The sequence below is a fragment of the Halichoerus grypus genome, chromosome 7 (genome assembly GCF_964656455.1).
Source record: "Halichoerus grypus chromosome 7, mHalGry1.hap1.1, whole genome shotgun sequence".
Classification (NCBI taxonomy): Eukaryota; Metazoa; Chordata; class Mammalia; order Carnivora; family Phocidae; genus Halichoerus; species Halichoerus grypus.
Genome location: NC_135718.1, coordinates 142,133,609 through 142,158,511, shown reverse-complemented (window position 1 = coordinate 142,158,511; position 24,903 = coordinate 142,133,609). Strand labels below are relative to the sequence as shown.

Genomic DNA, 24,903 nt, shown 5'->3' with positions numbered 1-24,903 from the left:
AGCGGACCACTGGGCACCTTGTTAAGGCTGCACCCCCTACCCAGGCCAGGAACCAAACACTGCCCACAACAGGCAGAGAGAGCCTCTGCAGACTATTATACTGAAGGAAAAAGCAGCCAGGACACAACAGCAAGACGCACACAAGATACATAGGTGACCCCCTAAAGTACCAGGTTTGGGTGAACATGGGACACTGCACTGCAGGGCACTACAGGATCTCTTCTTCAGGCCATTACTTTCAAGAGCAGTAGATATAGCTGACTTTCCAAACAGTCTGAGAGTTAGACAAAATAAGAAAACAGAGGAATATGTCCCAAATGAAAGAACAAGACAAAACCACAGCAAGATACCTAAGTACAACGGATATAAGTAATTTGCCTGATAGAAAATTTAAAGTAATAGTCATAAAGATAGTCACTGGACTTGAGAAAAGAGTGGAGGACATAAGTAAGACCCTCAACAAAAGATAAAAAAGAACCAATCAGAGATGAGAAACACAATAAATGAAATTAAAATACACTAGATGCAATAAATCGTAGGCTAGAGAAGCAGAAGAATGAATTACTGACCTGGAGGACAGAGTAATGGAAAGTAATGAAGCTGTGAAGGTGAGAGGGAAAAAAATTATGCAAAATGAGAATAGACTTAGGGAACTCATGACTCCATTCTGCAAATAATATTTGCATTATAGGGATCTCAGAAGAAGAAGAGAAAGAAAGGGGGCAGAAAATTTATTTGAAGAAATAATAGCTGAAAACTTCCCTAATCTAGGAAAGGAAACAGATATCCAGATCCAGGAGGCACAGAGATCCCCCAACAAAATCAACCTAAGGAGGTCCACATCAAGACACATAGTTATTAAAAGAGCAAAAATTGGTGATACAGAAATAAATTTAAAAGCAGCAAGAGAAAAGAAGGCAGTTACATACAAGGAAAACCCAGTAAGTCTATCAAAGGATTCAGCAGCAGAAACTTTGTAGACCAGAAGAGAGTGGCATGATATATTCAAAGTGCTGAAAAGAAAAAATCTGCAGCCAAGAATACTGTATCCATCAAGGCTATCATTCAGAATAGGAGAGATAAAGAGTTTCCCAGACAAACAAAAGCTAAAGGAGTTCATGATCACTAAAACAGTCCTACAAGAATGTTAAAGGAGACTCTTTGAGTGGAAAGGAAAGTAAGAGTAAGAAAAATAGGAAGCATAAAAGCAGTGAAAGTAAGTATATATGTGAAAATCAGTCAAGGAACAAAATAATAAAGGGAGGTAAAGTATGACACCATATACCTACCACATGGTGGGGAGAGGAGCAAAGAATGGGTTCAAACTTAAGCAACCACCCACTTAATATAGACTGCTATATGCAGAAGATGTTATATACAAACCTAATGGTAACCAAAATCAAAAACCAGTAATAGATATGCAAAAATAAAGAGAAAGGAAACCAAGTATATCACTAAAGCAAGAAAACCATGAGAGAAAAGAGCAAGAGAAAAAAGGATCAGAGAAAAACTACAAAAACAACCACAAAATAAGAAAAAAAATGGAGAAAAATACATACCTATCAATAATTACTTTGAATGTAAATGGACTAAAAACTCCAATCAAAAGACACAGGTGATGGAATGGATAAAAAAAAGACGTAACTATATGCTGCCTATAAGAGACTCATTTCAGACCTAACAACACATGCAGATTGAAAGTGAGGGAATGGAGAAACACTTATCATACAAATGGATGTCAAAGAAAAGCCTGGGTGGCAATACTTATATTGGACAAATAGACTTTAAAACAAAGACTGTAACAAGACATAAAGAAGAACACTATATAATAAGAAAGTGAACAAGAAGATATAATAGTTATAAATATTCAGGCATCCAACATATGAGCACCCAAATACATAAAACAGTTAATAACAAACATAAAGGAGCTAATCAAAAGTAATACAATAATAGGAGGGGACTTTAACACTCCATTTACATTGATGGACACATCATCCAAACAGAAAATCAACAAGGAAAGAGTGGCTATGAATGACACCAAATTTAACAGATATTTTCAGAACATTCCATCCCAATACAGCAGAATACACCTTCTTTGAGTGCACACAGAACATTCTCCAGAATAGATCACATATTAGGCCACAAAACAAGTTTCAACATATTCAAAAGACCAAAGTCATACTATGCATCTTTTTCTGATTAAAATACTGTGAAACTAGAAATCAACCATATGAAAAAATCTGGGAAGTCAAAAATACATGGAGGTTAAATAACATGCTATAAATCAGTGAATGGGTCAACCAAGAAATCAAAGAAGAAATAAAAAATTACATGAGAAAAATGAAAACACAATGGTCCAAAATATAGGAGATGCAGCAAAAGCAGTTCTAAGAGGGAAGTTTATAACAATAGAGGCCTACCTCAAGAAGCAAGAAAAATCTCAAGTAAACAACCTAACCTTATACATAAAGGCACTAGAAAAAGAACAAACAAAACCCCAAACCAGCAGAAAGAAGGAAATCGGAAGATTAAAGCAGAAATAAATGATATAGAAAGAACAACAACAAAAAAACCAGATCAATGAAACCAGGAGCTGGTTCTTTGAAAAGATCAACAAAATTGGTAAACTTCTAGTCAGACTCATAAAAAAGAGAGAGAGAAGACTCAAATAAACAAATCTCAAATTTTAAAGAGGAGAAATAACAACACCACAAGTGATTATAAAAGAATATTATGAAAAATTATATGCCAACAAATTGTACAACACAGAAGAAAAGTATAAATTCCTAGAAACACATAACCTACCAAAACTGAAGCAGGAAGACATAGAAAAATTGAATAGACCAATTACTAGCAATGAAACTGAGTCAGTAATTAAAAAACTCCCAACAAACCGAAGTCCAGGACCAGACAGCTTCAGAGGGGAATTCTACCAAACATTTAAAAAAGAGTTCATGCCTATTCCTCCCAAACCTGTCCAAAAAATATAAGAGGAAGGAAAACTTCTAAATTCATTCTTTGAGGCCAGCATTACCTTAGTACCAAAACAAGATAAAGACACCACAAAACAAAGAGAACTACAGGCCAATGTCTCTGAGGAACACAGATGGAAAATTCCTCAACAAAATAAAAGCAAACCAAATCCAACAATACATTAAAAAAATCATTCACCATGATCAAGTGGGATTTATTCTTGGGATGCAAGGGTGGTTCAATATTTGCAAATCAATCAACATGATACATCATATCAGCAAGGATAAAATGCATATGATCATTTTAATAGATGCAGAAAAAGCATTTGACAAAGTAAAACATTCATTCATGATAAAACCCCCCCACAAAGTAGGTTTAGAGGGAACATATCTCAACATAATAAAGGTCATATAAGAAAAACCCATAGCTAACATCATACACAATGGGGAATAACTGAGAGCTTTTTCCCCTAAGGTCAGGAACAAGACAGGGATATCCACTCTCACCACTTTTATTCAACATAGTACTGGACGTCCTAGCTACAGCAATCAGACAACAAAAAAATAAATAAAAGGCATCTGAATTGGTAAGGAAGAAGTAAACTTTCACTATTTGCAGATTACATGATACTATATAAAGAAAACCCAAAGGACTCCACAAAAAACTATAGAACTGATAAACAAATTCAGTAAAGTCACAGGATATAAAATCAATGCGCAGAAATCCATTGCATTTCTGTACACTAATAAAGCAGCAGAAGGAGAAATTAAGAAAATAATCACATTTACAATTGTACCAAAAATAATAAAAGACCTAAGAATAAACTTAACCAAAGAGGTAAAAGACATGTACTCTGAAAACTATAAAACACTGATGAAAGAAATTAAAAATGACACAAAGAAATGAATAGACATTCCATGCTCATGGATTAGAACAATATTGTTAAAATTTCTATATTACTCAAAATAATCTACAAATTTAATGTAATCCCTATCAAAATACCAACAGTGTTTCTCACAGAAAACAAACAATCCTAAAATTTGTGTGGAACCGCAAAAGACCCCAAATACCCAAAGCAATCTTGAAAAGAAAACACAAAGCTGGAGGCATCACAATTCCAATTTAAAGTTATACTACAAAGCTGTAGTAATCAAAACAGTGTGGTACTGGCACATAAATAAACACACAGATCAATGGAACAGAAATAGAAAGCCCAGAAATAAACCCACAATTATATGGTCAATTAATCTTCAACAAAGGAGACAAGAATATGCAATGGAAAAAAGACAGTCTCTTCAACAAATGGTGTTGGGAAAACTGGACAGCTATGTGCAAAAGAATGAAATTGCGCCATACACAAAAATAAACTCAAAATGGATTAAGGACCTAAAATGTGAGACATGAGACCATAAAAATTCTACAAGGAAGCACAAGCAGTAATTTCTCTGACATTGACCGCTAATAGCAACATCTTTCTACATATGTCTCCTGAGGGAAATAAAAATAAACTACTGGGACTACATCAAAATAAAAAGCTTCTGCACAATAAAGGAAAGAAACAATAAAAACTAAAAGGCAACCTACAGAAAGGGAGAAGATATTTGCAAATGGCATATCTGATAAAGGGTTAGTATCCAAAATATATAAAACTTATACAATACCACCAAAAAAAAAAAAGCAAAACAAACAACAATAATAATCCAATTAAAAAGGACAGAAGACATGAACAGACATTTCTCCAATGAAGATATCCAGATGGCCAACAGACACATGAGAAGATGCTCAACATCACTCATCATCAGGAAAATGCAAATCAAAACCACAATGACATATCACCTTGCGCCTGTTAGAATAGCTAAAATCAAAAACTCAAGAAATAAGTGTTGATAAGGATGTGGAGAAAAGGGAACCTTCTTGCATTGTTGGTGGGAATGCAAACTGGTATAGCCACTGTGGGAGACAGTATGGAGGTTCCTCAAAAAATTAAAAATAGAACTACCCTATGATCAAGTAATTGCACTAATGAAAACACTAATTCGAAGGGATACATGCATCCTATGTTTATAGCAGCATTATTTACAATAGCCAATTTATGAAAGCAGCCCATGTGTCCATCAACAGATAAGTGAATAAAAAAGATGTGATACACACACACACACATCCGTGCATACCGCCCCCCCGTGACACACACACTGAATGTTATTCAGCCACAGAAAAGAATGAAATCTTGTCGTTTGCAGTGACATGGATGATGCTAGAGAGTACTATGCGAAGTGACATAAGCCAGTCAGAAAAAGACAAACACCATATGATTTCACTCAGATGTGAATCTAAGAAACAAAACAAAGGAACAAAGGGGAAAGAAGAGAGAGACAAACCAAAAAAGCAGACCTTTTATTAAGAAAATAAAGTTTTACTAGTGAACATTTAAAAATACCCACATAAATGAAGAGATATACTTCATTCCTTGACAAGATGACTTGAATTATTAAACTATTATTTTTCCCTATTCTATTCTACAAATTTAATTTAAATCAATTTAAAATCCCAATTTGATATTTTTTAAAACATGCCAAAATGATTTATAATTTAGTTGGATGAAAATTAAGCTAAAGTAGCCACAGCACCTTCTGAAAAACAAAAGTAATTTATAGGTACTTAAGCCATGTAATACTATACAGGATTACAAAAAGAGAGAGAAATCAGATGGCATCAATAGTCAAGAGATATACCTGAGCACATGTGGGGGACTTAGTATGTGGTAAGATGACACTGAACAGCGAGAGATAATTAAATTATTTAATAAATACTATTGCAATAATTTGTTAGCCATTTTAAAAAATCTTAAACTGAATTTTAAATTTACTCCTTATATTAAATAGATTCTATTGGATTCCATTTTAAAAGTTACAAAAGAAACCCTACATATCAAAAGAAATATGGGTGACTATTTTTAAAGTCATGCAAAGAAGAAATCAAAAAAGAAATTATGCCCTCAAGGCAAAAGCAGCTTTGACTGTAGACTTACATCTCTGAATTCTTATCTTCTTTTATATTTTGGCTAGTAAATTATTTAGTATGTTGATAGTTCTTTGATACTTAGATGTCACTATGAGGATGGTTGATCTGAATTAACTTAGCCATTATCAGACAAGATAATATCCCAATTCTGGTATCTGTCTTGGGCTCACATACCTGCCAAGGCTTTGTGGTTATCTCCAGCTAAGGCCCTAAACTTCATGGCCACCGCTAATAAATTCATCAGTTTGAGGTACAAAACCTGTTGGGTTTTACAATACCACAAAGTTCCAAATTGTAAGACTCTCAAAAAACACACACTGTACGCACAGCAGTTCCCTTAGCAAAGCAGTACTACCTTCCATCTCTGCTTACAGATTAGCTATGTCTAGTCCAAGTTCATCTACTTCTCACAGAAATTTTCTGAAAGAGGTAAGGAGGAGGCAGCATACACCAATATTATGAAATCTACCTACTATTTCAATTAACGCCAAGGCCTCAATTGTTAATGATCTCTATCACATGGCAGAACAGATGGGATCTGAAAACATATTTAACACCACATAATAATGGTTTTTAATCTGACATCAAATTGCCTCCAATAGTCAAATTCCCGTTTAGTTCTATTACTTTTAATACTTTATTTCATTGGGCATGACCAAGTCATATGGTACCTCCACTGAAAGGAAGTCTAAGAAGGTGAGTTTTTCGTTTTCTAGCCCCAGCAGCAGGAAGGCAATTCACTTATAACAGGTTTGTAATGGGTTTTAAGTGAGCCTACTGATGCTATATGCCACTGAAATATGACTGACACAACTTGAAATAATTTAAAAATACAAAGAGGCTATCTGTTTTGATTTAAAAAAAAAATACTGAATTCAAATATCCAGATCTACCATTACTTAGTTGTGTGACCCAAGTTACTTAAACCCTGAGTTTTAGTTTTTCATCTTTAAAATATGATAATATACATCCCCAAAACACCATGCACACAATAGATGCTTAGTAAATATAATTTACGGTGATAAGTCTATTTATTGAGTTCATCATTGCTTACAATGTCTAAATCTGTCCATATAAACTTTTAGCTTGATATTATGACAATTATGATTACCACATACAAGACTGATCTTTCTCTTATTGTTATTTACCAAAAACATATCGACATGCTATACCAATGGGCAGAAATTTTTGATGAGTCTATACTTAAATATTCCTTTTGTTTATGTTTTACAAGATTTAAGCAACTACTCAGTTATAATGCTTTTTGTCTAAAGAGTAAGTTATTATCAAGCATGTGCCCAATATTGATAGACTAGATATATTCCAGACCTTATTGCTTACATTAGTATTTTCCCATATTAATTCTGACTTTAAAATGAAGTTAGTGAAAGTTCTGAGGAATCCATATGTGAACAGCGGAAGGCGAATACCAACACTACTCTATAGGTTTTTACTCTAGTAGTTCCCGCTTTGATTTTGGGGGCTGCACATGTTACCAATCTGAGAAGACATGCTGATTTCCTTCATGTTTCTATTTCTTTGTTAATTAAAGAACAATTAGAAATGTGCTGCCTAGATAGTCTAACGTATTAAGTCTTCAACTCCAGAGAACTAGAAATCTTTTTAGTACTGTGTTTCCCTGATCTGCAATGTTAAGTGATCTCAGTGCTCTTCAGTTTTGTCATTAGTTTAATGCCTTTGTTGACTCTGTATGGTTTTATACCAGAGAAAGATTACTTAAAGACTATAATGGTGGTCATATTGAGGGTCCCAGATAACCATTATAAGGATGAGAGATAATGTTCAAATCTTTTGAATTGAGTTTCCTAGAAACTAGATAAATATTCGTAAAAATCACTCAACTTTTTTTTTGCTTTATCCTTGAAAACAAATGCAAGTTAGCAGACTACAAAGACAGCATTTAACACAAATATTGATATAAATATTTTGAAACAGCAAGCTGTTAGTTAGCTGTGAGTTCTAGATGGTGACCATCTTCATTGGGAACAGACACTGATAGTTTAACAGGAAATGAAAGAGAGAGGAATTGTGAACGTTAGAAACTAAGAATTTCTCATAGTTCAACTAGAAGTTATTTACATATAAATAACAGCAATAGGAAAAGAAGAGAAAGTCATTTTTTAACATGCCAAGTTATGAGTATGAATCAGTGGATTTCAGAATAACCAGAGAAACCAGGCACATAGCCCAGTCCATGCCAATATGGCAGAGCTGCACAGGGATCTTTAAAGAACTGGACGCTGTTCTCCTACAAGTGTTATTTCATCAGCAGTATTCAGACCATAGAAAGTCAAAAAAGCATTTTAATAGCCATTTCTTCTCTGATTTAGTATTTTGGCAATGAATCTAAGAACTCATAAATATAATATTAAAATTAGAGTAATGGTCCCATTAATGATAAATCCACTAGTCATTCTTCTCCAAAACTATGAAGGACCAATTTAGTGATTTGAGGAGGTGTTGCCACCTGAGAAAACTTTTTTCTATCTATGGGAATGCAAGGCAGCCTTTATCTTTCAGGAGTATATATTTCAATAATACGTTATTATAAATATTTCTTAAAATTTCATGATAGACTTAGAGAACTTTTAACTGTAAGGGTTTTAAATACATAATTATAATACGTGCATATATACAAAAATCTTGATTTACATGTGTTATCATATCCGTCTTGGTCATGGTAAGTGATAATTTTATACCATATACTTTTCTGTGAATCCCTTATGACATAGATCAGTCTCATTCACAAAACAGTGAGTTCACCCAAGAGAAAGAAAGTTAAGAGATGTCTTCTCAAGAAATCTACATCATGTCTAAAGAAAATGCAGTCTGTTTGGAACAGGATGATGAAGAGGCCAAAGAGAGCAAGCTCCAGGGGAAAAAGTGACTTACTAGATTTCCTGATAGGATAGAATACCTGAGAAATAATCAACGGCAGATATAATTTGCAGACAGGGCAAGAAGAAAAATATAAGGAAAATAGAAATTAATTTAAAAACGGAATAAGGTAAATATATTCATCCTACATTAATTGCCTTTGTAAGGAACTCTGCTTCTGTAATCATGATAATGTAAATACTGATACTGATTTCTCTGAAAATAGATGGAAGTGGAGATGGGAAGAATATGAGTTAAATCCTCATCTACCATATTATGTGAAAGTAATGCAAAAGATCTGAAGATGTAAAATCAGACAGTATCAGATAAGCATATAATTTAGAAATATTTGGTATAAAAAGAAACAGCTAAAAGAAAAAAGTGGTCAACACTAGGGACATAGTAAGGATATGGCAAAGCAGTTCTTTTATCTATTATAAACATTTGGTAATAGGTAATAAATATAATAATATGCATGTATTATGTTGACATATATTCCTTTTTATTTTTTTTAAAGATTTTATTCATTTATTCGAGAGAGAGAAAGAGAGACAGGGAGCGCTGGGTAAGAGGAGGGGAGAAGGCCAAGCAGACTCCGTGCTGAGCATGGAGCCCAACGTAGGGTCCGGTCTCATGACCCTGAGTCTCATGAGATCGAGCCCTACGTTGGGCTCCATGCTGGGCATGAAGCCTGCTTAGGACTCTTTCTCCCTGCCGCTCCTCCTTCTGCTCATGCTCTAAATAAATAAACAAATAAATAAACAAAACCTTTAAAAAAAAATAAAAATGTAAAATACTTCTAAATTTCAAAAAAAATAAAGATGTTTGTACATTCATTATTGCATCTCTCCCAACTTTGTTCTATTTTTCCATTCTTTGCTTTTCCTTCCAGCTCTCTGAAAGAAAATTTTTAGCCATGGTTTAATGTCACAAAAATACTGATGATTTAGATTGTACTCAGCAATTAATGTTTCTATAAATTCTTTTAAAATACGCAAACTAATTCATGAAATTTTATGTTTGTTTATTTTGAATTAAAAATAGCCTCATGAAACTGAATGTTATTCTTATAACATCACAGGGAAGTATTTTTATAAATATTAGCTTTTTTTCTTTGTCCTTGATAGTAATAGCTATTATTTGTTGAGTGTCAATTATATGCCCAGTGCTTCACGTACTGCATGCCTCACAAATATTCTGCAAAGTAAATACTGCTGCTCCAAAGTGCAGATGAAGAAACCTAATTTCTTTAAGACTAAGTAACTAGTTCAAGTTCACATAACTAGAAAGTGGCAATGATGACTAGTCCACATCAATCTGATTCCAAAGTCAATGTTCCTAGTTATTTGTCTTAAACTTGTTAAATTAAATCTTTCATGAAGTATCCAAGAGAAATGGAAACCTATTTCCACACAAAAACTTGTGTATAAATGTTCATAGCATCATTATTCATAATAGTCAAAGAGTGGAGACAACTCAAACGTCCATCAAATGATAAATGGATAAATAATATGTGGTTTACCCATAGAATGAAATATTGATTAGTAAGAAAAAGGAATGTAGTACTGTTATATACTATAGCATGGATGAACTTGGAAAACACCAGGCCAAACATCAGTCACAAAAAACCACATTGTAAGATTCAATTTATATGAAATGTACACAATAGGCAAGTCTACAGAGATAAAAAATAGATTAGTGGTTGCCAATGGTGAGCATGGCTGGGAAGAATGGGGAGGGTCACTGCTAAAGGGCACAGGATTTCTTTTTAAGATAATAAAAATGTTTTAAATTGATTGTGGTGATGGTTGCACAACTTTGTGAATATACTAACCACCACAGAGTAGTGCACTTTAAAGGGATGAACCATATGGTATATGAATTATATCTCAACAAAGCTGTAACAATAAAAACAAAACAAATATATCCTTTAAAAAAACTCTGATACATGAAAAGATAGGTAAAGAATAATATCCATAAAAATCTTTCTAGCCAAACCATGGTATACAAAATCAACATGCTGAAAAACTTTGATTCACTTTGATGAATGAGAAATTTACATTCAAAACAACAGTATTGTTATAAGGTATTAACAACCAAAAACTACACTGAAGCATTAAACTTGGGGGAATATATTACTTCCAGCTTCAATTTCTGTCAAAAAAGATCAGTTTTCTGTACTCCAAGCTAATAATGTTTTATTAATGCTACCAATCTATAACTCTGTAGCTAATTTTTAATTTCATTATATAATTTTCTTATTCATAACCTGGGGCAGTTTTTGCATATCAGGCTAGCTATTATAAAGGAACATGTCTACCAAGTGCAAACTCAGTCTCAAATTAATCAATTCCATTTATCTTTGTGATAGGTCTACTCTTGGTTATAAAAATATATTCTTATATAATTATACATAATTTCTTTTATTATCTATGTAATAAATAAACTATTTCTATTAATAAAAGAGCAGATAAACTAAAGCTAAGCCTAATGTTGTCTGGTATCCTACATAATTCAAAACAAACATGTTCTGATGTAGAATATATTTTACTAACTTTCTGTTCTGCAAGTTATTTTACCCCGCTGAAAGATAGAAAAATGCACTAGGGGCACCTGGGTGGCTCAGTCGTTAAGCATCTGCCTTCAGCTCAGGTCATGATCCCAGGGTCCTGGGATCAAGCCCCGCATCGGGCTTCCTGCTCCGCGGGAAGCCTGCTTCTCGCTCTCTGATGATTTAGATTGTACTCAGCAATTAATGTTTCTATAAATTCTTTTAAAATACGCAAACTAATTCATGAAATTTTTCACTCCCCCTGCTTGTGTTCCCTCTCTTGCTGTCTCTTGCTCCGTCAAATACATAAATAAAATCTTTAAAAAAAAGAAGAAGAATGCACTAGATCTTTTATTTTCTCTTTGAAACCCAGAAACTATACATTTAATCCTTGCTGGTATGAGTAATCAGAATACATCATAATTGCTTTGATACAATATTAAAGTGTGACATATAATCTTGAAAAGACATCACCTAAAAATATTGCCATAAGTAAAGGTAATGTAACTTTTGTCCAAGGCAAAATGCTGAAAATCAACCTTTACTGAACAAATTCTATATGCAAGTCACTGTGTGTGGAAAATATCCTGTAAGATGGCTACCAATAATTCCCACTGTGGTATTCATCCTTCGTGTAATCCCCTCACTTTGAGAGTGGGATGGACCCGGTCTCTTTCTTCAAATGAACAAAATGTAGCAAAAGTGATGAAATGTCACTTCAGACATTAGGTTATCAAAAGAATGTGGTTTCCATCCTCATGTTTTCTTGTGTCCTCTAGTTCACTTGCTAATTTCCATGTTATAAGCTGCCCTACAGGGAAGCCTACTTGGCAAGAAACCAATGGACTCAAGTGCAACAGCAAGAATAATGGAGGGCCACGTGAGGATCTTCCCCCAGTTGAGCTTTCATATGAGACTGCAGCTCTGGCTGACAGCCTGACTGCAACCTCATGAGAGACCTTAGTCTAGGCATGGAGCCCCTTCCAGATTCCTGGCTGATAAAGTGATGAGCTGTTAAGTGTGTACTGTTTTAAGCTGCTTTGAGTGTAATTTGTAATGCAGGAAAAGATAACTAGAGTCCTGATTCCTATGATTTTCAATGAAAAATAGAATAAAGAAATGTGAAGAAATAATGCACATAAATGTGTTATATATGGGGCGCGTGGGTGGCTCGGTCGGTTGAGCGTCTGCCTTCGGCTCAGGTCATGATCCCAGGGTCCTGGGATCGAGTCCCGCATCGGGCTCCCTGCTCGGCGGGGAGTCTGCTTCTCCCTCTGCCTGCCACTCCCCCTGCTTGTGGTCTCTGTCTCTGTGTCAAATAAATAAATAAAATCTTAAAAAAAAAAAAAAATGTGTTATATATGTTCTTCTATGAGAAGGAAAACAACACCACCTAGTAAAATTAATGACCCTAATGATGCTTTTAATAATCACCAAACTATTTAAATATAAATATTATGAAAAATACAATCAAATGTGCATGCCAAAACACAAATGTAATCATGCCGCCACTCTTCTTAAAAGGGAAGTCTACTCCAAAGTTCTCAGAATAGCATCCAAACTCTTTAACATGGTCTCAAATGCCCTGTTATGATATGGTTCCTACTAAACTGTCTGGACTTATCTTTAACCAAACCTTCTATCATCCTCCATGCATGAACTTCAGTGAGATTTCCTGTGTAAATGCCCTAATTTCTGCACAACCTTCAGGGTTCAGTTTCACAGCCTCTGAGAAATGTCCCTAACCCCCAGACTCCCACTCCTACTCTGACCAACACCTATCTGCCTTAGATGTTCCTCTTCTGTGTTTCCTCTATGGTACCCCGTAGCATGCTTTCATTACATTTATAAAACTGCATATGTAACAGAAAGTAAAACAGATCGTGATTTATACTAGGAAGTTAACTATAGGGGCGGCTGGGTGGCTCAGTCGTTAAGCATCTGCCTTCAGCTCAGGTCATGATCCCAGGGTCCTGGGATCGAGCCCCACATCGGGCTCCCTGCTCTGTGGGAAGCCTGCTTCTCCCTCTTCCACTCCCCCTGCTTGTGTTCCCTCTCTAGCTGTGTCTCCCTCTGTCAAATAAATAAATGAAATCTTAAAAAAAAAAAAGTTAACTATATATTTCCAATTTTGAGACAGTGGAGTAAATATCTCTCTACCCCTTCCTCTCTTAAACTTCCATAAAATAAGAAAGGCAATAAGAAAATAAAAGGAAACCCTATCATTGGTAAAATCAGAAACACTTAAGAGTAATATATATGAAGAAGGGCCACCAAGAGTAGTGAAAATTCAACCAGTATTAGAGATGTCATGGAGACAAGATACCTTAAGATGCAGATTTCAGAGAGAGACTGCCAGGTGCAAAATTCCTAAAAATAGGTGGCATACTTAGAAGAAAAAACAGCAATGCCCTCCTTGCTCGGAATAATATTGGAGAGCAAAACTCAACTGTGGCAGATTTCCTGAACTATATGTCAGAGTGGCAGGGGACATAGGACTAAACGAGGAAATGCATAGGAATGCTATCCTTGCTATAGATTTCTAAGAGTGTTAAAGCAATAAGCAGTCCTAGAGCTGCCAATTACTATCCAAACAAAACAAAAGCTAAACCAGTTCACATACATAGAGATACGTACACATTATGTGTGGGGCTATACTTTGAGCCAAGGAGACTTCCTAACAGCCCCAGAGCACTCCTTTGGCTATTCCCCAACACTGTCTTTTTACAGCACCCCATTCCAAAACCCTAGAAATTTCCTCAGAGTGGTAAGTGTCTTTTGGCATGCTAATGGGGCTGGCTACCCGGAGAACCAATCATGTGATTAGAAGGTTGGGACTTTAAGCTGCACCCCATCCACCTCCAACATCCCTGGAGGGGAGAGAGGATGGAAGTTGAAGTAATCACTAATGGTCAAAGATTTAATCAATCATACCTAGCTAAGGAAGCCTCTATAAAAATCCCTGAACCTATAGAATTCAGAGATTTTCTGGGTTGCTGAACACATGGCCATACTAGGGGGATGGCCTGCCAGCCCCATCTTTTGCACTATGCATCTCTTCCACCTGGCTGTTTCTGAGTTTTATCCTTTTATAATAAGCCAGTAATGTAATAAATAAGCCATTTTCCAGAGTTCTCGAGCAGTTCTAGCAAATGACTGATCTTGGGGATGAGTTCCTAGGAATCTCTGATTTGTAGCCAAGTTGGACAGAAGTTGTGGGTAAACTGGGGACATAACACTTGCGATTGATATCTACAGTTTGGATGGGGGTGGGAAGGGAGACAGTCTTGTGGGACTGAGCCCTTAACCTGTAGGATATGACACTATCACCAGATAAGTAGTTTTAGAATTGAATTAAATTATAGGACATCTAGCTGCTCTGATATTGCTTGGCATGGAAAACCCACACATTTGGTGACCAGAAGTATTGAGTATTGAGTAGACAGAAAATAGAGTACTATTTTTCCTTTCCAATCTCCATGCCATATAATCTTCTCAGTTCATCTAATAAATATAGCAAAAACGTGATAACAACACCTACAAATTATAACACAGGAAAGAAAATTACATTTAATCAAGCATATAAAAGTGGATATAAATATCCTATATAAAATACTGATACAATTTACTAATAAATCAAAAGAATAACAATGGCTCAGTTAGAGATATTTCTAGCACAAAATGATGGTTTAATATTAGTATATCTCCTCTGCTCCTCCTAGATCAACAGACAGCTCCATCTTCTTGTGTAGTGCTAGCCACATCACCAAGACACAATGGTGAAGGTCATATTGGGTGCCTGGTCACCAAGGCTGCTTTTAACTCTGGCAAAGTGTACATTGTTGCCATCAATGACCCCTTCATTGACATCAACTACACAATCTACTTGTTCCAGTATGATTCCACCCATGGCAAATTCAATGGCACAGTCAAGGCTGAAAATGTGAAACTTGTCAGCAATGGAAAAAAAGCCCTTCTCTATCTTCCAAGAGAGAGATCCTGCCAACATCAAATGAGGTGATGTTGGTGCTGAATACATTGAGGAATCCCCTGGTGTCTTCACTACTATGGAGAAGGCTGGGGCTTAAAGGGCAGAGCCAAGAGGGTCATCTTTTCTGCTGATGCCCCCATGTTTGTGATTGGCATGAACCATGAGAAATATGACAAGTCCCTCAAGATTGTCAGCAATGCCTCCTGCACCACCGTGTGGCTAAAGCAAATTGTCAGCACTGATACACCAGCTTCCCTGGTAACTAAAGATATACACAGTAATATCAGGAAGAAAACAAAGATGAATGGAAATAGCTGTCCGATAGAAGATACAGGCCTTTACAAAGCCAGCCTTTCACATACTTGTCTCTTTGAGGACTTTCCCCTATCAGTGATGGGCTAGGGTGAAGCAAGAGAGGCCTCTCCAGTGTACAATTTAAGGATGCCTTCTTGGGGTTGTAAAAGTGCAGGGTTGGCACCTGCATGGCCCTGCTAGTAAGCACCTGTTCAACTTTTGTGCCTTAAGAGCCTCACTTATCTCACCTTAGTCCTAGCCCTGCACAAATTCCCTCTCTTGCATATCCTACTAGCTCTTTCCTACGGGCAGGCTCACTCCTGCCATTTGCAGAAAGCCAGCCCATCGCTAGGACCTTTGATTTCTTAAGGAAGAAATTAAATAGCAGTCCCCTGGCATCCACATGTTTCTGAGCTTTCCAACTTCTCCAACTGACCAAAATCTACTGCAGCCCTCCCAGACTTTCATTGTGGTTTCCAAAGAAATCAACTTTACAAATACCCAACACTTAATTTTCAAAGACCAGATCCTCTTATGTACCCAGCATACGTGAGAAATTTAAAAGTTAGAAAAATCAGTTTTCAGATATTTCTTATAATATGTGTAACTTTAGGGTCTCAGGCAAAAATCTTATTTTAACAATTTATTGTGCAATTGTTCTCTCTAGTTCAAAGAATTTTAAGAGTAAAATAAGATAAGGTATGTGAAAAAAAACTAAAACAACTACATAAATGGCAACTGTTATTAGTTGCTATTTCTTTTTTATCTAAACATATTATAAGCCTATGGTCACTTACATGTTATTAGAATGGGGCATATTACCAGAGGGGAAAAAAACTATATTATTTGAAGTTACATGAAAACTTACACATAGAGCTTTGGTAAAGTTGACTGAATAGTGTTGCAATAGCTTGACTTTGCATAAATCTACAAAAGACATCATCCTATGATGTAAATCCAGGTGCTTTCTATGTGTTCAAAGAAACAAAAGCTGATAGTAAGCAGTCCATTTTAATTATGTTCCATGATATTTTCTCCTTTGAGAGGCAAGTTCTTACTATTGATCATATTTCTCAAAATACATGAGGCTTATCATACTTTAAATCTTCATCTATGGAATCATTTTACAGATAAATCCATCTCAAAATGAGATAATTTTACCAAAACAATTTTGCATAGAATCAGAGAGGCCTACTGAACACATAAATAATCTAATTTATAGTCAAAAGTACAATATATTTAAAAATATGACAACAATAAATTTTAAGGTAAATAGAATCATATGTCTCTATCTTATCAATAAATTTCTATCTAAAATATCACTGAGAGGGCACCTGGGTGTCTCAGTTGGTTAAGCTACTGCCTTCGGCTCAGGTCATGATCCTGGAGTCCCGGGATCGAGTCCCACATTGGGCTCCCTGCTCAGCGGGGGGTCTGCTTCTCCTTCTGACCCTCTTCCCTCTCGCGCTCTCTGTCTCTCATTCTCTCTCTCTCAAATAAATAAATAAAATCTTAAAAAAAATAAAATATCACTGAGTTCTAGCAAGTATTCCTAAGTATGGTAATGATCAACATCTATTAAGTAACCTTTTTGAGATTATCACTAGTAGAATACTCACCTAATTGCATCGTTGGTCTCTGAAACAGCTTTCAGGTACTCCTTCAAATAAAAATAATTAAAGCAGTATTTCCGAATCCTATAGCCTCGCCATCGCCTCTGAATCTATTGAAGTAAATTAAAAGATAAAATATACCAGTGAGCATTTTTAGTGAAAACATTAACAGTTCTTCAAAATTAAGGTAATGATGGATGATAACTCACATCAAATAAAGTCTTAGGCTCTCCCACTAACAGTATATATAGTTGCAAATGTAGAGTGTACTTAGATTATAAAATATTATAAAGACAAAACATATTTAGAGGTTATTAGATTTTTAAAAATTTATAATTTTTCACAAACACTAAATGTGAAATTAACTACTGAACAATTAAAAATTTGTTTTATCAATCTCTACCACTTCAACTTCCTGACCAAACGGATTTTTTATTTTTCATAAACCACTGACTTGAAGATTGTATTTGGTCTCATTAAAATCAATTTTCAAATGGGCTTTTAAAATTTGGTGGTTTCAAAATCTTTAAACAAAATGTTATCTTATATCTTCATCATATTTTAATACTTCTTTAATAACAATAGCTAACATTTATTGTTTTATTATGTGTGAGGTACATGTATTGCAGTTTGTATGTATTTATGCATTTAATCTTTAGAATACCCCTATGAGAAATATTCTTTTTTTTTTTTTTTAAGATTTTATTTATTTATTTGGCAGAGAGAGACACAGCGAGAGAGGGAACACAAGCAGGGGGAGTGGGAGAGGAAAAAGCAGGCTTCCCGCCAAGCAGGGAGCCCGATGCAGGGCTCGATCCCAGGACCCTGGGATCATGACCTGAGCTGAAGGCAGATGCTTAACGACTGAGCCACCCAGGCGCCCCCTATGAGAAATATTCTTATCATCTTATTTACAGATGAGAAAACTACTAAATAGAGAAGTTATATAATTTCCTCATAATTTTAAAGCCATTGGTGATGGATCTAGGAATTACATTAGGACTTTAGAGCCCATTTTCTAAACCACTAAAATACAGAACTGGGAACAGAGTGAAATGCAATTTTCAAAGAACAAACATTTCTGTTGAAAGCACCTATGTTTTTTTAGATGAAAAGAGTATGGGGAGGGGGTCTCAGAGAGCAAATTTATGTGGGCTACTTCTTGCCTTATTATGCTCCATTAATCACGAGAAATCAATCTCTTTATGTTTTATCTTTGCTAATATAATCTCTAATAGACAAACTCAAAACAAAAACATAATGCATAGATCTTATTTTTGTGGAAAACAAAAACAAAAACCCCACAACTTCTTTAAAGAAGTAGAGGAAGAAAAAACAGCAAAAGATGAAAAAAAATGTTAACCCTTAATTCCCTACAATTTTATGGCAGTTTACATGTATTTTTGAATTATTCACATATTATGAATGATTCTCTTTTTGGATATGAAGTCCTTCCAATGTTTTGCACAGTTAGCTAAGCTAGGAACACACACCTTCTCTAAACATTTTTTTTTTAAATAGCAAAGGGTGATTAATATAGACTCTCTACACTTGTCCATTGGGTTTTATCCCAAAAGCCTATTCTTTTTAAACTAAATATGTTGAGCCTAAAATTTTTTATAACTTGAAAGCTGAATCTATAAGAATAAACAGAAAAATGTTTTACTTGTATTCTATATTTTTCCGTGTTTTAAAACATGATCATTTAATTTTATAATCTGAAATACAGAACATGAAAATTCTGAAGAACTGTTTTAGTCAATCTCCCAGTATGAGAATGACTAAAACCAGTGAAGATATACAAAATAGCTTGTAAGAACAATTAAATCAGAGATAATTCTAGACAGTAACAACAAGTAGAAAAGCAAGCTAGTGTAACAATGTTATAAAATGCACCTTTCCAAATATTTTTCAAGTGATCTTATTTTAGAAATTCATTAAATAAGAAAAATTATTTTTTTAAAGTTATATACTCATTTTAGAAACTATCTCCCTCTAATTTGACCAAACTGTATTAGAGCTGACAAAGAAAGGTGAGGAGTTGATATAAACCACTTTCCTAATGAAAAAGAATAATCAGTTGGAATATGTATATGTATATAAATCATATATGCAAATAAGTGAATATTTTCCTGGCTCATCTAATTTAATCATTACAATATCATTTTGAGGTAGAGATTATTATTAGTCTCATTTGATAGAAGGGGACACTGATACTTAGAGAGGTTAAATCATTGCTTTCGGTCATAGAGCTGGTGGGATAGCTTCAAATATTACACCATGCTTTTACTTCATGTACAGTCATACAACGAAAGAAGAGAACACTTTCAAACAAAAGTACGGACAGAAAATCCATCATTAGCAACAGAATTGACTTAGGAAAAATGGGAAAATATTAGGATATCATATAGTGTTAAGGTAGGAACTACTTATAAGATAAAAACATCATTAAATTCTAAATCAAATAAGATTAAACGATGCATGCTGGATCACTGAGAAGGAAAAAGAAAAGATGTTGATTCATGATTAGGTCACACTAGGGCAGCGTGTATGCCCATTCTGAGAAAAGAAGTCTGAAAGGACAAAACTAAAACTGAATCCATGTCAATAGGAAGGATACCTGAAGAAGCCAGTGGCAGGGGCTCCCTCCCACTTCAAACCAGGCAAATACTAGAAACAGCACCAACCACCTCCAGAGTCTATAATTGGTGTGTTATCAGGGGATCTTCTAATATCCAACCTCCCTAGACATCTACTCAAAGGCAGGCTAAAATTCCTTTCCAAGACAAATCCTTTTATTCAGAATTGGGTATTAAAACACATACTGAGCAAGTGATGGTTAAAGTAACAAATTAAAACTCATCCACATTAATAATATTGATTGATAATCAATCTTTAAATGGCTTTGCTAGAGGTAAGTTGGTAAAAGTAGAAAGAAACTGGATGTTTGACCAGGTGAAGATGCTGCCATCCAGGGAAGGGAAGCTCATGAATGTGCCAGGTATTACATTAACTGCTTTAATTCTCATGCTAACCTTGTGCATGAGGCATGATCTCCATGTTAAAAATGAAGAAACTGAGGTTAAGTAATTTGATCAAGTTCACATAACCAGTAAAAGAATAAACGGCAAAGTCAGGATACAAACCCAGCTCTGTCTTATTCAAAAGCCCAGACTCGTTCCACTAAAACATCTTATAGATGAACTACATAAGAAGAAAAAGTATGTGTATGTGTTCTTTCATTTAAAAGATTCCATTTTCATATGTTATAAGGAGTCCAGTTTAACCAATCCCTAATTGACAGAAGATGAATACAGTGGAGATTCTACTATACTTTCTCTTATAAGAACAAATGACATCTGTAATTTTGCCTAAATTTCCTGTTGATGTCCCACTACTAGTGAATCAACTTTAAATTAAAAAAAAAAAAAGTTCTTTCAAGAGGCAAGATGACTTTTTATAACATTTCTTAATTTCAAGGTGAATGGGTTATGACTTCAAAAAAAAAAAAAGGCTAGTATTCATGTCCTTTAAAGTAATTAGCAACTTTCAGAAGTGATTGGTATAAAACAATTATTGTCATTGATCAGCTCTGAATAGATAATTTTAAACAAAGTCATTGTGTGCTCAGCAGATTACAGCTTGTTAACGGGCAAGTTCTAAATGACCTCTTAAGCTAGTCAAATCAATGATGCATATTCCTCATTAAGTAACATCAAAATGTAAGTGGTCTTATAAATAATGTTTATTTTAAGCACTAAAACAAATGGCAAAAACTTGATATACCAAAAGCCATCTGCTCATAGAAAAGATTCACCTCCACTGGTTTACTTTTATTCCTCAAAATTCATAGTAACATTACGGTTATCAAAAGAGAAAAAAAAATGTCTTCTCACCTAGAATTAAAATGAAGACATGGAAAACAAAATTTCTATTACTGATAATAACCTACCTAGTATCAATGGTCTAAATGTATTTGAGAGCATACAAGTAGAACTCTTACTCATAGCTATGCTCTTATTTATTAGAATGCTCAACATCCTAGATTATACAGTAAGCACAGAAAAGTAGGTTTACTAAATTCTCAAAGGTATTTAAAAAACAGTAACATCCAAATTTCATACTAGGTGTCATTGAATTATCATGTCAAAAACATACATATATGAATGGAAATCTTAACTAGGTATTTTTAACTAACAGAAGATTCTGGATAATCATTCCATATGCAGTTTCTTTTTTTTTTTTTTTAAGATTTTATTTATTTATTTGAGACAGAGAGAGAGAGAGCACATGAGAGGGGTGAGGGTCATAGGGAGAAGCAGGCTCCCTGCTGAGCAGGGAGCCCGATGCGGGACTCGATCCAGGGACTCCAGGATCATGACCTGAGCCGAAGGCAGTCGCTTAACCAACTGAGCCACCCAGGCGCCCCCATATGCAGTTTCTTCTTTTCAATGTTGTTTCCTCACTCTACCTGACTTTATACTCCCTTTCACTACAAATTTATTTAATCATTTCACAATGTTACTGGTACTAGAAGTAGTAGGAAGGGAGAAGAAATATTCTTTTGCATGGTGATGGAAAATTTAAATATCCATCCATCATCAGGCAAAAGCTTGGGGTGGTCTATATGATCCTTTTCCTCTTATTCCTTGGGCTGACATTTTGGGATATCTTATTCTATTAACTGGTATTCCTAGAGCCTAACATAATATCTAGTATATAAGAGACATTCAATATTTTGTCCTAAATTATTTCCTTAATTACTTCCTGAATTATTCCTGATAAATTCCTATTTATCTCTATCCATCTAATCACGGAGTCATTATTCTAAACGTACATACTTCATAGTATTACAAATACAAAAACCGAATTATAAATAGTTTAGGAGATTGAAATGGATCCTTATGTATCTGACACATATTCAACTATTTTTTAATTAAAGCCACCATATAATCATTTCTAATATTTTTATATTTTAAACACAAGTGGGAAACAAAATAAAATGGTTAATTGATGTTTCAAGCTAGATTAATGTTTGCAAATTAAAATTTGTATTCATAGATCCAGACCTCTAAGAAGAAAGAGCCAATAAAGTCATGGTTACTTTGCAAATTGGTTGTTTTAAGTGATCTTTAATCTAGTGATCCTCCTGTTATTATAGTCTTTATTTTTCTTTAAGTGAAGATTTCTATCTGAACTAAAATATTTTGGGACACTAATTTCAAGACAAATTATTTAAAATAACTGAAATAATAAAGGATCAGCCGAGATGTTCTAGGTTCCAAAAGAATATCATTACATAATTATATATGATTGATCAGTAACATGTACAAAGTTTCCAGGGTTAAGAGAATTCTACTTGAAATAATCAATTATAGCAGTAGCTTTTTAAAAACTCTGTAAGCTTTAGATTATTTCCATTTTTCATTTCTCATAGATTTTGAAAGTGAGAAGAAAAAGTCTGATGGGACATATTTTTTAAGAGATCTCTAAGATACTATGCATTAGCACTTCCTGAAATTTGCATTCATATGATATTGCGCCAGTTGTCCTAGGACAGACAAGCAAAGGAGGACTCAAGATGTGTAAGATAACCCAATGGAGGCTTTTCAAGGACATTATAAGGAACATATACTTTGCAGAGAGCACTTTGGTTAACTTCCAAACTCTGTGACAGACTACATATCCTCATTATGTTTCGTTTACTGAAGACCAGTATACTCTAAGAGTTAATGCATAGAGAGATTAGCAGTTGAAATTGCTAGCAGTCTTAGGGTGATGATGGAGGACAAATCCTGATGCTAGCAATAGCAGTAGGTAAAGGCCCCAGCCTTCTTTTACAAGGAGAGGTTTGTCATCCAATTCTGCCTGCAAGGAGAAGCATGTAACACTCACTGTGGTCTCCTACTAATTGTCACTAAGTTTAGAATTCCCTAAGTAAAATGTACTACCAGTAAGATGCTCGTAAATTGTGAGGACCAGGGATCAGTTTATCAAGTAAACCAGAGCATAAGTAATGAAGTTTCCATAAGAGCTCAGTCCAGGGTTCACATGGTTGTTCTCATCCAGATACTGAGAAAAGGGGAAGACTGGCAGTAAAGGCAAGAGTACAAGTGGTCAGAAGTAACAGAAATGTGGGTACCAGTCCTCTAGGGTTCAATTCCCAACACTATCACTTACTAGCTGTGGGACCTTGGGCAAGATATCTTTCTGTGATTCTATTTCCTCATCTTTCAAATTGGAATCATAATGGTATCGACCTCTGAGAGTTGGTTGTGAGGATTACAGAGAAGAGTTAAAATATTTAAGACTGGTGCCTGGAGGGTAGTAACTGCCATTCAATTGCTAACTCATTATTATTTACTAATGGTTCTGACTTACCAAGATTTGGGAATATGTGGTTTTACAATCTTTTTCTTGCCTGGCCTCAGAGACATATAGCTTCCACTGATGATTGGTTTGACTAAGGTATGCTCAGATCTGCCAGCAACATATATATATTCATACTCAGGTAATAAGTGTGAAAATCTGGAGCCATTCTCTTGGGGAAATAGGAGCCTCAAAGACAAGGTTGAGGCTGGATATACATTTAGCCTCTTGGGTGACCTATAAATGGAAGAATTAAGTATATGATATATACCACTCCACAGAAGAGGCTTCATCTGGGATGGGGTCAGACAATAAACGAAAGTCATAAGCAAGAGAAAACACTAAATGTTGAGAACCATGAATCAAAGTACTGGGGAAAAGGAACAAGTAATAGACCTTAGGATGGATGAAATAATCCTGCTAAGCTATATTTCCTTTTTGCTACCTGGGGATATTTTTTAATGGACTTTCTATACATAAAGCAATTTTGCCTTCATCTTTATAGTACTGTTATTAGGAAGCTGAGTTGCTAAGCCCAGCGTTTGGTGGACCTAAGGTGACACCTAAGTGCTTAATTAGATGTTCCCTGGCATCAGAAATGGAGGGTCAACTCTATGCCAGGCTGTAAAAGGATAGACAATTGTATATCTAAATGCGATGTGGAAAGAAAGGAATTTAGCAACTGAATCAGTTCAGGACATTTGTATAAGATACTAAAAGCTATTCAAAAAGAGAGAACTAAAAAAAAAAAGTTGGGGACCAAATTTAGACAAGATTCACAATGGAATATCCAAAATGCTGGAGGAAAGGCAGAACCCTAATCTGGAGTAAAGTTGAATTAAAGACCAAAAAGGCAATAAAGTGTCACAGAGAGAAACAGGAGGAATAGGGCACCGAGAGCTAAGATAAAAATTTATTGAGCAATTTATTGTTGTATTAATTGACTGTCACTGACCTAGCAGCATATCAGTAACAGGGATTTTAAGAAGGCATACTGTGGGTTCTGACAGCAGCTTATATCATAGCAAACCTCCTTCAAACCTGTACATGTTATGATACTTAGGCAAGGTCCCAAAGTTCATGAGATCTTCCATTCACACGAGAATTGCACTAACCAAATAGTATCTTACCACGTCCAGTTTATTTATACCACATAACCTCAACAGATTTTCAAAAAGTCTTAAAGGTCCCCC

At 35.0% G+C, this 24,903-nt stretch overlaps 1 protein-coding gene across 7 annotated transcripts in view; it reads right to left on the bottom strand.

The window, feature by feature from the left end:
* SPATA17 (spermatogenesis associated 17) overlaps positions 1-24,903 on the bottom strand; it is a 204,380-nt gene that overhangs the window by 151,171 nt on the left and 28,306 nt on the right. For all 7 annotated transcript variants that reach the window (XM_078078369.1, XM_078078373.1, XM_078078372.1 and 4 more), the window contains exon 5: positions 17,348-17,451. In XM_078078369.1, the coding sequence (XP_077934495.1) occupies positions 17,348-17,451 (104 nt within the window). The remainder of the gene's footprint in view (positions 1-17,347; positions 17,452-24,903) is intronic.